General features: G+C 40.9%; 1 protein-coding gene across 1 annotated transcript in view; it reads left to right on the forward strand.

Moving 5' to 3' along the window:
* The first annotated feature begins 1,341 nt into the window (after positions 1 to 1,341).
* LOC117512652 (transcription initiation factor TFIID subunit 4-like) overlaps positions 1,342 to 13,136 on the forward strand; it is a 68,326-nt gene continuing 56,531 nt past the window's right edge. The window contains exon 1 of the mRNA XM_034172805.1: positions 1,342 to 2,290. Within this exon, the coding sequence (XP_034028696.1) occupies positions 1,594 to 2,290 (697 nt within the window). The 5' untranslated portion in view covers positions 1,342 to 1,593. The remainder of the gene's footprint in view (positions 2,291 to 13,136) is intronic.

Raw genomic sequence — 13,136 nt, forward strand, 5'->3', positions numbered from 1 at the left:
AACCTTTCTGCAAAGTTTGGTGGTGATTGAAGCCTTCGCATGCATATTTTTATGATCCGCAAAACCGATGTCGAGTCAGCAAGACGGCGGACATGGTGAAATTGATGTTTGTTTACCCTGGAAACTACTCTCAGCAAAAAGTGTTTATACGGCAGATCACTGAAAATCACACATTTAAATGACATAATAATTAGGTCTGACAGAGTACCATCATTTTGAAATGTAAACAATGAGACAGCAGTCACTGCTTTCTGGAGTTTGTTCCTTAAAACACACAGATGTAAATTACCAAGATCTTCCCACCTTAAAATGCGCATAACTTTCTTCATATTTGACATAGAACTAATATTTAAACATCATTTTGAAGGTCTCTATAAGCTCTTTTGCACCCACAATTTCTGTTACAATTCCTTTAATTTTTTTTTTTTTTTTTTTTTTTGTCACGTACTTACCCCAAGGGGCCACAGCTCACACTTTGGAATGTTTGTAGGAAATAAAACTTTTTTTTTTTTACAGTGACTTGCAAAATATTGAATTTCACTTTTTTTTTTTTTTTTGCACATTGCAAGATGTCAATGTTTTTTAGTGAGCCACAATCTGGGACCCCCAACCCCCCCCCCCCCCCCAAAAACAAAACAAAACAATAACTAGTTACGCCCCTGTCTCGGTTCTGAAACTCATTGCTCTCCAGAACATCGATTTAAATTTCTTCTTAATGCTTCGCAAACACTATATTTCAATATCAGAAAGGAGATGCACTCTCACAACAAAAGTGGACATGCTTGATGTGTGCCGCTGAACACTTTGACATTCACGGCTGTCAGCAGCAGCTGCTTTCCAAAGAGAGAGAGAAAAACTAACTACGCAGCCATTTTGAGTCGTCTAACCTAAACTCATATGAACACAACGACGACAGTTCGCATAACTCGGCAGAGACGTGATTGTGAGCACTGCACGCGTCCCACGCAGCGTCTCCGGCGCTCCCAGCAGAGACAACGGCGGCTCCGCGCACCGTATTCCCGTTCCCCTCCGAAGCTCTCACACTGCGTTAGGAGCCTGAACTACAGCTCGGAGCCATCTACCCGGACCTTTATTTCCTTCGACTAACCAATCACAGCCGCCCGAAAGCACACGTCATGAATTGTACATCCAATCGGCGCATGCGTCTCAAGAGCGAGCGTAGCTGGGTAAAGATGGCGGCGGGTTCCGATTTAGATGTTTTCTTCAACACGGAGGCGGCCAAGAAAGTAGTTAGTGCTTCAGCGGGGGACCCGGTGTGTGACTGTGCAGCGGGAGTTCGTCTTAACATTACGGTTCAGGGACAGTGTGTGTAAAATTATGCCGGTAACTTAGCTGTACCTTGTCTTTGCAGTGTTTAGGGCAGTGAAATGGTACTTTTCTAAAGCAGGTAAGATAGCTGCCCACTCTGGTTAGCTAATAGCTAGTTAACGCTCACGTTTTTTGGGGAGGTAGGTGTGGGGGGATTTGCCTTCACTTTTTTCCCCCCATGAAACTAATGCGAGTCAGAGAGTTGTTCGACCGTGGGGTCAGAAGTGCACCGAGGTGTCGTTAACTCCGCGGGTTTCTCGGAGTATGGACGGAGCAGCAGCGGCGGCGGCGGCGGGACCGAGCGCGGCAGCCGCGCAGAGTCACTCCAAGGCGGCACCAGCTGGAGGAGTTATCCCGGTGTTGTCAGACCCAGCGTCTGGCGCCGGGAAAACCGGAATAACTGGTGTGCAAACTTTGAATGGAAGTACAATGGTGATAAACTCTCACACAACCAGAGGAATAGCTGCTGACAGCTCGCACGCTGCTGTCACTCTTGTCAACAACGGACCCGGTTGTGTCAGCAAGGGGAACCTCGCAGTTCTGTCTGCCACACCGAGCAGTACTGTTATTCGGACTTGTGCAACAAATGCGCAGACCGCCGTGACTTCGCCTGCGATCGCTTCTCAGTCGTCTGCGAACGCTGTGCCCACAGTCACGCTGGTCAGGCCACCTATGCAAACTCATACCTCGCAGACTGCCACTGTTTTAACCTCAACAGCAGCCGGTAGTGTCTCTCCTGGCAACAAATGCGACTCTTCAAAAATGCAGTCTGGTGCACACATCGCTTCTTCAGCGGCGATGAGGAGTGCGACTGTTTTACAACATCTGAGGACTTCAGTACCGTCGTCAGTCAGTGGTGCTTCTGGTGGAATCCGAGCGATTGCGCCTCAGGTGCTGGCTCCTCGCCTCAGCCAGCCTCAGCAGAATGCACCCAACATTCAGAACATTCAGCTCCCTCCAGGTATGGCACTTTGAAAGTTAACAGCATGTGCAACCTCAAGGGCATTATTTATTTTTTATTTAAGAGCCACTTACTTTACACAAGTATTAACATTTGTTTGTAGTAGTAATAATAATCATCGTAAAAATTTGACAAACTAAGTATGAGGAATGTTGCTAATAGAAACAGTTTTCTTTGGGCAAGTGAGGAGATGAATACAGGATGAGCATTTCCAAGACTCTGAGTATATCTTGGACTTCATTTCCAAGGAGATAGCTGAAAAGTTATGCCCCCAGTGAGGTTATTTCAATAACATGCAAGATACAGTCAGTTGCCCAGTTCCAGATCACCTTTTTTAAAGTCCCGCTATACGGAGCCATAATGCAACTGAATGTCCTTTATTGCATATTGTTGTATTGGGTATTTGGGTGTTATCTAGCTGAAGAAGTCAGGATGGGGTAGCCCTTCTACTTAAAGTGTGAAGCCACATTATGTGTGGCGCAAATATTTTCCGGAAATGGATCACTTTGCCGGTTCTGGATCACGACACTCTGTGTCACTTTGGGGGTATTCCTGGCATCTGGCTGGAGCCCTTCTAATGCAGAATGATACACACTGTGCCCGAGAATGTGTTTTGAACACAAAATGATATAAATTATACTTATTAAATGAGAATTTACTTAGTTTCGAAAGGCACTGTTCTACGTTTTTACGAGCAAAAAATGAAGTGTAGAAGTGAGATTTCTCCCGAATTAAAAAGTAAAAGCCCCCACATTCATGCCCATTCGTGATGTTGAGATGACCCCCAAAGTCCACATGACTCACAAGTACAGACACGAACGAGGCTGCTGCTTCAGTGATCCACAACCGGCAAATTTTCACGTTGGAGATAAATGCATGCAGCAATTAAACAGCAAGACATAACACACTGCCATTTTCTACCCAAGTAAGTAAGTATTTTCCCACTGTAGAACCAAAAACACAGAATGGCTAACTCACCTTTGCTGCGTCTCAGAGATCATTACTTTCAAACTTGCAGGAATGAGTGAGTGAGAAAAAGCGCGCACACTGCAGACACCGGATGTTTTGATTCCTCTGCTGATCACAAGGATGGCTGGATCCCGTCAAGCTTGTGGTCGTTTGTAGACAAAACATCACTCTTTCCATTGGTACCAAGTATTAGCTTTTTTGCGCTGATTACGAGAAATGGCAGCACAAATACTACAGCAGTGATCCGGAACCGGCAATGATCCAGAACTGAGCAAGTGACTGTATTGAAGTGAAACTTGTACTAGAGTACTCCTTTACTTATTGAGTATCACTATACCAAATGGTTTTCTTCTACAATTTTAGGCTTTCAGCACACTCATGCATGTAGTAGTACGTAAAAAAAAAAAAAAAAAAAAAAAAAAATATATATATATATATATATATATATATATATATATGGCAATGTGCATTTGAAATGGCTTGCTCATGTTGAATTCCTCACCGCAGAGAGAAGTCCCATGGATATTATCAACAAATGTGTAGGAGGAGGAGGTAAGAAAGGAGTTTAAAGGGCGAAAATCCAACTGTGATGAGTCTGCATGACCAGGCTCGTTGTAGGCACCCCATGACAGCCACAAATGCACAGTATCAAATGCAAGTGGATGAATTCCCACAAATATGTGGACACTTTGCAAAAGCTGTGCGCACACTTGAAGTGGGTTTGTCTTGGAAAATTTATAATTCTTCAGCATGACAGTGCTCATGCGCACACGTTGAGAAACACAGGATGCATTGCAGTGGATCAAATAGTAGATCTTACCACACCTGCTGTCCAGTCTGGATCTCACTAAGCATATGCCATTCACATCAAACAGCTACGGGGGCTGCCAAAAACAAAGTACTTATTTTTCGGAATGTTTCTGACAGTGTTTATGTCACTCTGAACAAACATCCAAGCGTGCTGTTGAATGAAATGTAGACAACCTGCTGCTAGCGTAAGAACAGAGCCGCAGATTAATTGCAAAGTTTACATAAGTGTGATGTTGTGGCACAGTGACATGTTTTTAAAGTGATAGCTGTGTTAATTTTGATGCAGTCGCAGTAATAGCAGCAGCCACTCTTGGACTGCAGGAAGATCTGCTTGCGTTTGCACGTTGGTTAGTCTTGAATGCAGCCTGTTATAAACACCATTTCTGCAAAAGACACAGCTTTGTGCATTTTGAGAAGTGTTGTTGATGTAGTAACGGTGAAAAATCGGAGTCTAAGAAATATAGCTGTGTGTTCAGGTAGCCTGAACACACTGCAGTTTCAGATACACGTCCACACAGCTTTGGGGAGAGAGTTCTACATGTGCATTCACAGCGCCAGTTATGATCAGATTAAGAGTGTCATGCTCCGTTGAGACTCTTAACAAATCTGGATCAAAAATCTCACAGACTTTCTCAAAAAATTAAAAGAGTAGAGGGTTAAGTGTCTGTCTCCTCTGTACAGAGCATACTGAATGAACAGAGTAGTGCCTGTGAAGGCTCGTGCACATTCGCAACCTGGTAGAAAGTAAGGATGCACCTATCCACATTTTTTCACTTCCGATCCGATCCTGATACCTGAATTTGGATATCTGCCGGTACTATTCCGATACCAGAGCTCTGTTTGCTTTAATATTATTACAGGGTTCTAGCTAGGATAAAATTTTAGCATAGTGGTAATGTCGAGGGAGCGAAGGTGCGGAAGGGGGGAAGCTTTTGAAAATTCAAGCTAAAAATTGGCCATTCTAGGGGTACCCAAAGGGGAAAAGCCAGGTATGACAGCCCAAGTCCCTTCATCATGTCCAGAAGGCTGGGGAAGTTTGTTGAGTGGGCAATCTCATTCTGGGTTAGCCAGTACATGGCCCTCAGTGAGGCAGTCGGAGTCCGTGGACATTTTTAAGTCGAGACTTAAACCTATTTTTATTCTCTTTCTTATGAGTAGTTTTTATTTTGTTATGATTTATTGTTTTACTTGTTTTTAATTAGGTATTTGAATTTTTTTTATTTTTATTTATTTTAATTTTTTCTGTTGAACTGTTCTGTATGAGGCACCTTGAGATGGCTTTTGTTGTAATTTGGCTCTATATAAGCTGATTAAATTGAAATTGAACAACATTTTATTGAGTCTTAAAGTAAATAAATATGAAATTGATTACTGGATCCTTAAACTCTGGACATAATAAACTCTACATGGTAGATCCTTGATCTCTGGACATAAATAGAAATAAAATGTTAGTTTTTGTCAAAAGCATTTCCTTTCAGACATTATTGGCATGAATGTCTTTCGACACCTATGAGCTGAGCTCTTGCAGCTGTGCTGCAGGTCAGGTTTATAAAGAATGCAGGACGTCTCATTTTGGGAGGAAAAACGTTTTCGTCGATTGTAGTTTATTGTCTGTATTGCAACGTTTGTAAGAGGTGTCATTTTATTTAAAGCGGCAATTTGTTTTGAAGTTATTAAGTCCGAGCGGACTCTCTGTCTCAGCAGAGAGCCGCGCAGCGTTTGAAGCTGAAAAATGTACTTAAATGTACAGGAAATATATGACAGTCTATATGATAGCGATTCTGAAATCCATCCAGCATGTATACACATACATTGCTACATTATAAACAATGTATCACTGAATAAACAAAGCACAGTAACTAACGTGTAGCTAGCTGTACATAAGCTATGCCCATGCATGGACTATATTTTGCCCAAATTCCATTTTTTGGTAATTAATTGCATTGCCCCCAGGGGGTTAATGTCTACAACTGTACATTTTACATATATTTTAAGACAGAATAAACAAATTCTGAAAATATCAAGTTAATATCTTTAATCGGTTTTGATTTATGGCCAAGTAAACATGATCACAAACGGAACTTAGAGGGTTAACACGGACATGCCCCCTTTTTCAAACTCCCATAGAATCTAAATGAAACAAGATATTGAGCTGCCGCCAAGACCATTGTAATTCTCTTAACATGAGCTACAAAATACAGTGAGGAAAATAAGTATTTGAACACCCTGCGATTTTGCAAGTTCTCCCACTTAGAAATCATGGAGGGGTCTGAAATTTTCATCTTAGGTGCACGTCCACTGTGAGAGACATAATCTAAAAAAAAAAAAAAATTGCAGATCAAAATGTATGATGTTTTTAATAATTTATTTGAATGTTACTGCTGCAAATAAGTATTTGAACACCTGTGAAAATCAGTGTTAATATTTGGTACAGTAGCCTTTGTTTTCAATTAAAGAGGTCAAACGTTTCCTGTAGTTTTTACCAGGTTTGCACACACTGCAGCAGGGATTTTGGTCCACTCCTCCATTCAGATCTTCTGTAGATCTTTCAGGTTTGGAGTTTCAGCTCCCTCCAAAGATTTTCTATTGAGTTCAGGTCTGGAGACTGGCCAGGCCGCTCCAGGACCTTGAAATGCTTCTTATGGAGCCCCTCCTTAGTTACCCTGACTGTGTGTTTGGGGTCATTGTCATGCTGGAAGACCCAGCCATGATCCATCTTCAATGCTCTTACTGAGGGAAGGAGGTTGTTTGCCAAAATCTCGCAATACATGACCCCATCCATCCTTCCTTCAATACGGTGCAGTCATCATGTCCCCTGTGCAGAAGAGCACCCCCAGAGTATGATGTTTCCACCCCCATGCTTCACAGTTGGGATGGCTTTGTTGGGGTTGTTCTCATCCTCTAAACATGGTTTGTGGAATTAATTCCAAAAAGCTCTATTTTGGTCTCATCTGACCACATGACCTTCTCCCATGCCTCCTCTGGATCATCCAGATGGTCACTGGTGAACTTCAAATGGGCCTGGACATGTGCTGGCTTGAGCAGGGGGACCTTGCTGCCCTGCAGGATTTTAAACCATGACAGCATCATGTGTTACTAATGTAATCTTTGTGACTGTGGTCCCAGCTCTCTTCAGGTCATTGACCAGGTCCTCCTGTGTAGTTCTGAGCTTTCTCAGAATCATCCTTACCCCACAAAGTGAGATCTTGCATGGAATCCCAGACCGAGGGAGACTGACAGTCATCTTGTGTTTCTTCCACTTTCTAATAAATAATCATAACTGTTGTCATAGTTGTTGTCTTCTACCAAGCTGCTTGCCTGTTGTCCTGTAGTCCATCCCAGCCTTGTGCAGGTCTACAGTTTTGTCCCTGGTGTCCTAAGACAGCGCTTTGGTCTTGCTATGGCGGACAGGTTGGAGTGTGATTGAGTGTGTGAACAGGTGTCTTTTATACAGGTAACAAGTTCAAACAGGTGCAATTAATACAGGTAAAGAGTGCAGGATAAGAGGGCTTCTTAAAGAAAAATTAATGGGTCTGTGAGAGCCAGAATTCTTGCTGGTTGGCAGGTGTTCAAATACTTATTTGTAGCAGTAACATACAAATAAATTATTAAAAAAATCATACATCGTGATTTCCGGATTTTTTTTTTTTTTTTTTTTTTACATTATGTCTCTCACAGCACCTAAGATGAAACTTTCAGACCACGCCATGATTTCTAAGTGGGAGAACTTGCAAAACCGCAGGGTGTTCAAATACTTATTTTCCTCACTGTATATCAAAACCAGGCAATTCTAAACTATAAAACTGGGACTTCCCCTTATTTTGGATGATTTCATATGGAATGACCCAACTGTGAACCACTGTTCCTTTGCTGCAGAGTGCAGGAGAGGGGGAGAGGGGTTCTGAGCTGAGGCATGTATCTCACTGAGATGCCTGACTGTAACAGTTCTATCGCTGAACACTGCAAAACAAATTTTTTTATTTATTCCATCGGCTCCCTGGGCGGAGGCGGACGGCTGCGTTACGACCTGAATCAAACTTTTGAGAAAGTGCCACATTAAATAATGCAAGAATTTTTAAAAATGAAGCAGTAAGACATAATCAGCAAGGGAACAACAGTTTACCCAGAGTGACTTCAAATATGAGTAAATTAATTATATGAGTAATAATTAAATATTTCTATTAACTGGTTTCATGTTGAGTTTTGTAAGTGAGGAAATGCTCTGAAAACACTTCATGTATTGGGCAGTGCAGTCTCATTTGAGGGCGGGCACTAAAGCGTTAAAATATGATGCAATAATCTTACATCCTTGGACAGCCCTATCAGAGTTTTTGGCCAAATTACATGGCAAACAAAGTGAAAATGCAAAGACAAATTGAGGATGCATTGGAAAGTGGACAGGTGTTGCGGTTTGTTTATGACCCGGCACTCTAACCGAGCCTCATGCAGAGGCGGTTGTGCAGGAGAGAGAACACAGCTACTCTGGTGAGCTGTGTAGACTAGTGATGGGATGATGATACCTCAAGGAGTGTATTGACACACTACACAAACTGTGTCGGGACTGTATTGACACTGTGTTGGTCGCTCAATAGTGACCCCTGCCGTAGTTATAAAATCATTTCAGGTAAATAAAATGAAAATAAGATGGAAAAGCTAACGTGCTGCAAACGCAACATCAGCCTGTGAAATAGTTCATCGCCTGTCCTCTATTTAAAATATGATCTCATCATTGCATAATTTCATGTGCTCAATTTGTGTGTCGAGTTACGCTGTTCATGAGAAGAGTTTAAAATTTGCTTAAAACCTTGTTTGTGTAAATGCTAAACTGAGTTGGTTTGTAAAATATATAGCAAATTTGTCTGTAATAAAATTCAGAGTTAAAATTTGTAACTTATGTATGGAAATTTGTTAACTTAAGTGTTAAAGCATACGAAATAAAAGACTAAAAATAGGTTCGTTTATGCATTTTTATTGAGGAACAAAAAGGTTTCTGAAGTGTCTTTGCTCCAAGGCGATTTCTCCTCTTACACACCAGTTCCCCTGCCTTAGAAAAAACTCTTTCACAGGGTACAGATGAAGATGGTGAGCATAAAAATTTCAGTGCGAGTTGATAAAGGTGTGGATATGTTTTCTGGTTATTCTTCCAGTATTGTAAAGGAGTACAAACATAATAAACATAATTGGAAAAAGAACAGTAAACAAAGATTTACCTTATTTGGCGCCAAAAGATCAAAATTATTCCAGACTGGGGAAACGTCTTTGAACGATACATGAAGTCAGTGGAACAAGGTGAGGGCAAGCAAAAATCCAACAGCAAAACTCCATCCAACAAATCCGCAACATGTCGATACAGTTTGTTTCCTTATAAACACAATTTGGCGCGGCACAGTCACATGATTTTTTCTTAAAGCGATACACGCACCAATACGGGGTTTTACTCTTGTGTGCTGACGCACCAGTGTTGTTCATCCCATCACTAGTGTAGACTAACACATACCGACATGACCTCTCCCAGTTGCCTGGTCTTCCCTTCTCCACTGTGAACCGAAAAAACCCCTCCACTTTTCGCGACTGCTTTGGTGATTGCAACCGAAAGCAAAACAGTACCCCATTTATCTGACGTTATGCTGTGTTAGTATTTTGTAATGGGAGGCTGTCCTCAGAAGTGGTCAAATCGTGCGGTATTACGCAGGGGTTCAAAGGAGACTGCGCTGCCCTATTCATAGCGGTGTGCCATCTAGTGTTCAAGAGATGAAACTTCAGCCACTGACCCAACAATAAATAAATTTATTTGATTATTTCACCTTAACAAATTTAGGCTTGCATCTTAGATGTACCTTCTGGCAAATTGTAGCTGTAGTTTTAAGATCTGCAGAATAAATGTTCTCAACATTACATTATATCTGTTTTTGTTTTTTGTTGTTTTTTAATTTATTTTTTATCAATTTAACTTTGCTAAGGGGCACATTCAGAAACACCCACAGTACATTATAATTTTTAGGTATATATCGTGATATATACCTTTACCGTGAAGGGATTCAGTTTATACCGTGATATGAATTTTAGGTCCTATCGCCCAGCCCTAAGCTACAATATGCCAGAAGATACATAGATGCAAACTTAGATTTGATGTTTTGGTGAAAGAATTAAGTACTTTCATTTTTTGGTGGTATCTTGTGGCATTTTGGAAATGTGGAAATGTGCTTCTTCCTCAAAATGGTACATGTCCTTGTATACAGTTTTTGGGGTGCACCTGTGGAAAAAAAAAATCAAATCAAATCTTGATTGATGAAAAATGCAGGTTTTGGAAAAAAGCATAGACTATAGAGAAAAGACAGTGCTCTCTGTTTCTGTCTCTCAAAGAAATTAGCTCTTTAGAATGCTGAAACACACAAATGTAAAAGAACAAAATAAATCTGATTAATGGTATACATGTTTATGTACATGTAAACGGGACCATTGTTGGGTCAGTGGCTGAAGTTTCATCTCTGGAATACCAGATGGCACACCTGCTCGAGTAGGCTACATGTACCATTTTGAGGTATGAGTGCATTTCCAAAATGCCATAAGAAACCACCAAAAAATAAATAAAAGTACTTAATTTACACATATTTGGAGTCTGGGTAAATTGTCGCACCCTTCCTCCCGGCTCCTTTTGTCTTTCTGCCCTCTGTTAAAAAATCCTCGTGCTTTTTAATGTGGTGCTTTTTTCAAATTGATTAAGTTCATTGTATTGTAGGTTGCGACAGAGCCTCCACCTCTCGGTACAACGGCTTTGCAAACATTGCACATTGCTGTCTTGCTTTGCGGTGTTTCTAGTATAAAATATTTCCAACCATCTGTTGATTATTGATAAAATACACGGGCTAGTGTTGTGGATAACCTTTTTGAATAATGAGGAGGGGGCGACATCAAGTGGGCAGGAGGAAGGTTTCATTCTCTCAACAAGACTGATGGCTCTTTCAATGATATTTGTGGAAAACTGTCCAGTACTAATGGCCTGGTGAGACATGGGGTAGGAAAAGAAAAGGGGGGGTGTATGTTTGCCCTGATATCATGGATTTTACTGATTTAAAAAAGGACAAAAAAGGTCCCATAGTCCTCATTAGACTGAATGGTTGCAGCAGAAGGTGCAGGTATAACAGTATTTCTGATTGTGTCAAATAAAATTTTGGTATTTCTTCTACTCTAAAAAATTAGTTTAGAAAAATAAGCAGTATTATTAGCACACCAGTGTAGTATGGAATTATGTTTATTCTCCTTTCAATTCATATTATTAGCAGCAGAACTGGTCTCAGCTTCATTACATCTAAATTCTGGGTTTTCTAGTGAAGCACATTGCTAGCTGCCGGTGGCTACCTTAGTAATCTCTCTGCTTCTCTGTTGATTTATTTCTGGTGATTTAATGTCTTATGCTGCGTTTACACATAGGCAGGACGCGTTACGAATGTCATATTTGCATCATCCTTGGCAGGTTTCTTAATAGTGCGTGTTGGTGCGTGATATTTGTGATTTTTGTGGAGCATGTTTTTGACTGACAAAAAATCTTCCACGAATGTCATGCACAATTAATCATCAGTAATAGATATCAACAGATAGTATCTAAGTTTGGGGTTTCCATTAGAAAGCATATAGAGTATGGATTTGCCTTTCTATAGTAAGCTAGCAGGGTGAACTTTAGATAGATACCTAAAACATATTACATCATAGCTTCTGTTTCTATAAAAAAATAACCATATTTATATCATAGCCTACTAGCTATAATTTAATTTTACAAGTCTACAGACTAGGTATATGTATACTACAATCTTCTCCTGTATGAATATTTAGGTTTTAGAAGCTAACTCCTATAATATTATGTAATAACTATATTTCTTGTATATGTTTTTTATTATCCTGATTATGTAAATATCACTTATACATGTTGTCCATTTTCTTGAGCCACTTAGGTGGGTAGGGAGAGTTCCCATGGGATAAAAAAGCTTTTCAACTTACCATCCCTAGTTCTCAAGACCAGGCACCTAAGTGGCTCTACTCTACTCTTCTTTTTTTTTTAGATATTTAGATAAACTTTAGTATACACAAATAGAGTCCTCCTTAGAATTGGAATGTATTACAGAATACATACCTTACTGAATTGTCATGCACCACCCTCATTTTCATCTCATGTTGTGAAGGTTGCAACTGAGCGCGTTGATCCTTCTTGATTAGTGGTGATCCTTAATAGAGCGTGACAGCGTTCTCTGATGTGCGCACAATTAAACTCCGCTGCACCGCATTCAGTTTCATTGCTGCAGTATACTGAAGGACAGTGACGCCAAGTCAGCTAAAAGTCTCATTCTAGTGCTCATCATTGAGCTTCTGCAGGTGTTCCACCTGCTGCTGCTGCTGTGCTTGATGTGTGCGACAGAGAGGAGAGCTGCGTGGAGCCACACATCTGGCTCTCGCCATCTCCTCCTCTTCTCTGCGCCACTCCATAGCACAGAGCCAAACTAAGCATGCAGTCACAAAGTTCTTCTGCTGTGGATTAATCTAGATTTTGAGGAGCAAACTAGAGCGATCTGAATTGTTGAGCAGCTGATGGTAGGATGAGTATGGGCGTGTGTGTGTCGAGACAATTTGCCTCATTCACAACGTGAAAGAACGTAACGATGCGCTGTTACACGCAGTAGTGCGGAACATTATTCTTGACCGTGCGTAATGGTTCCAGATAATTCGCCAGCAACGTGTCCCATTAATCATAACGCATGGGAACAGGTTGCAGCAGTTCTTGAAGATACCTGACGCCTTTGCCTCAAATCATCACATTCGTGATCAGCGGCCAAGAATGTATACTTGCATCGGGTGCATTTACAACCCCAGTTCCAATGAAGTTGGGACGTTGTGTAAAATGTAAATAAAAGCAGACTACAATGATTTGCAAATCCTCTTTAACCTATATTCAATGTGAATTCAAAGTGATAAACTATATTGTTTTTGTGCAAATATTTGCTCATTTTGAAATGGATGCCTGCAACACGTTTCAAAAAAGCTGGGACAGTGGTATGTTTACCACTGTGTTACATCA

This window comes from Thalassophryne amazonica, chromosome 6, assembly GCF_902500255.1.
Source record: "Thalassophryne amazonica chromosome 6, fThaAma1.1, whole genome shotgun sequence".
NCBI lineage: Eukaryota > Metazoa > Chordata > Actinopteri > Batrachoidiformes > Batrachoididae > Thalassophryne > Thalassophryne amazonica.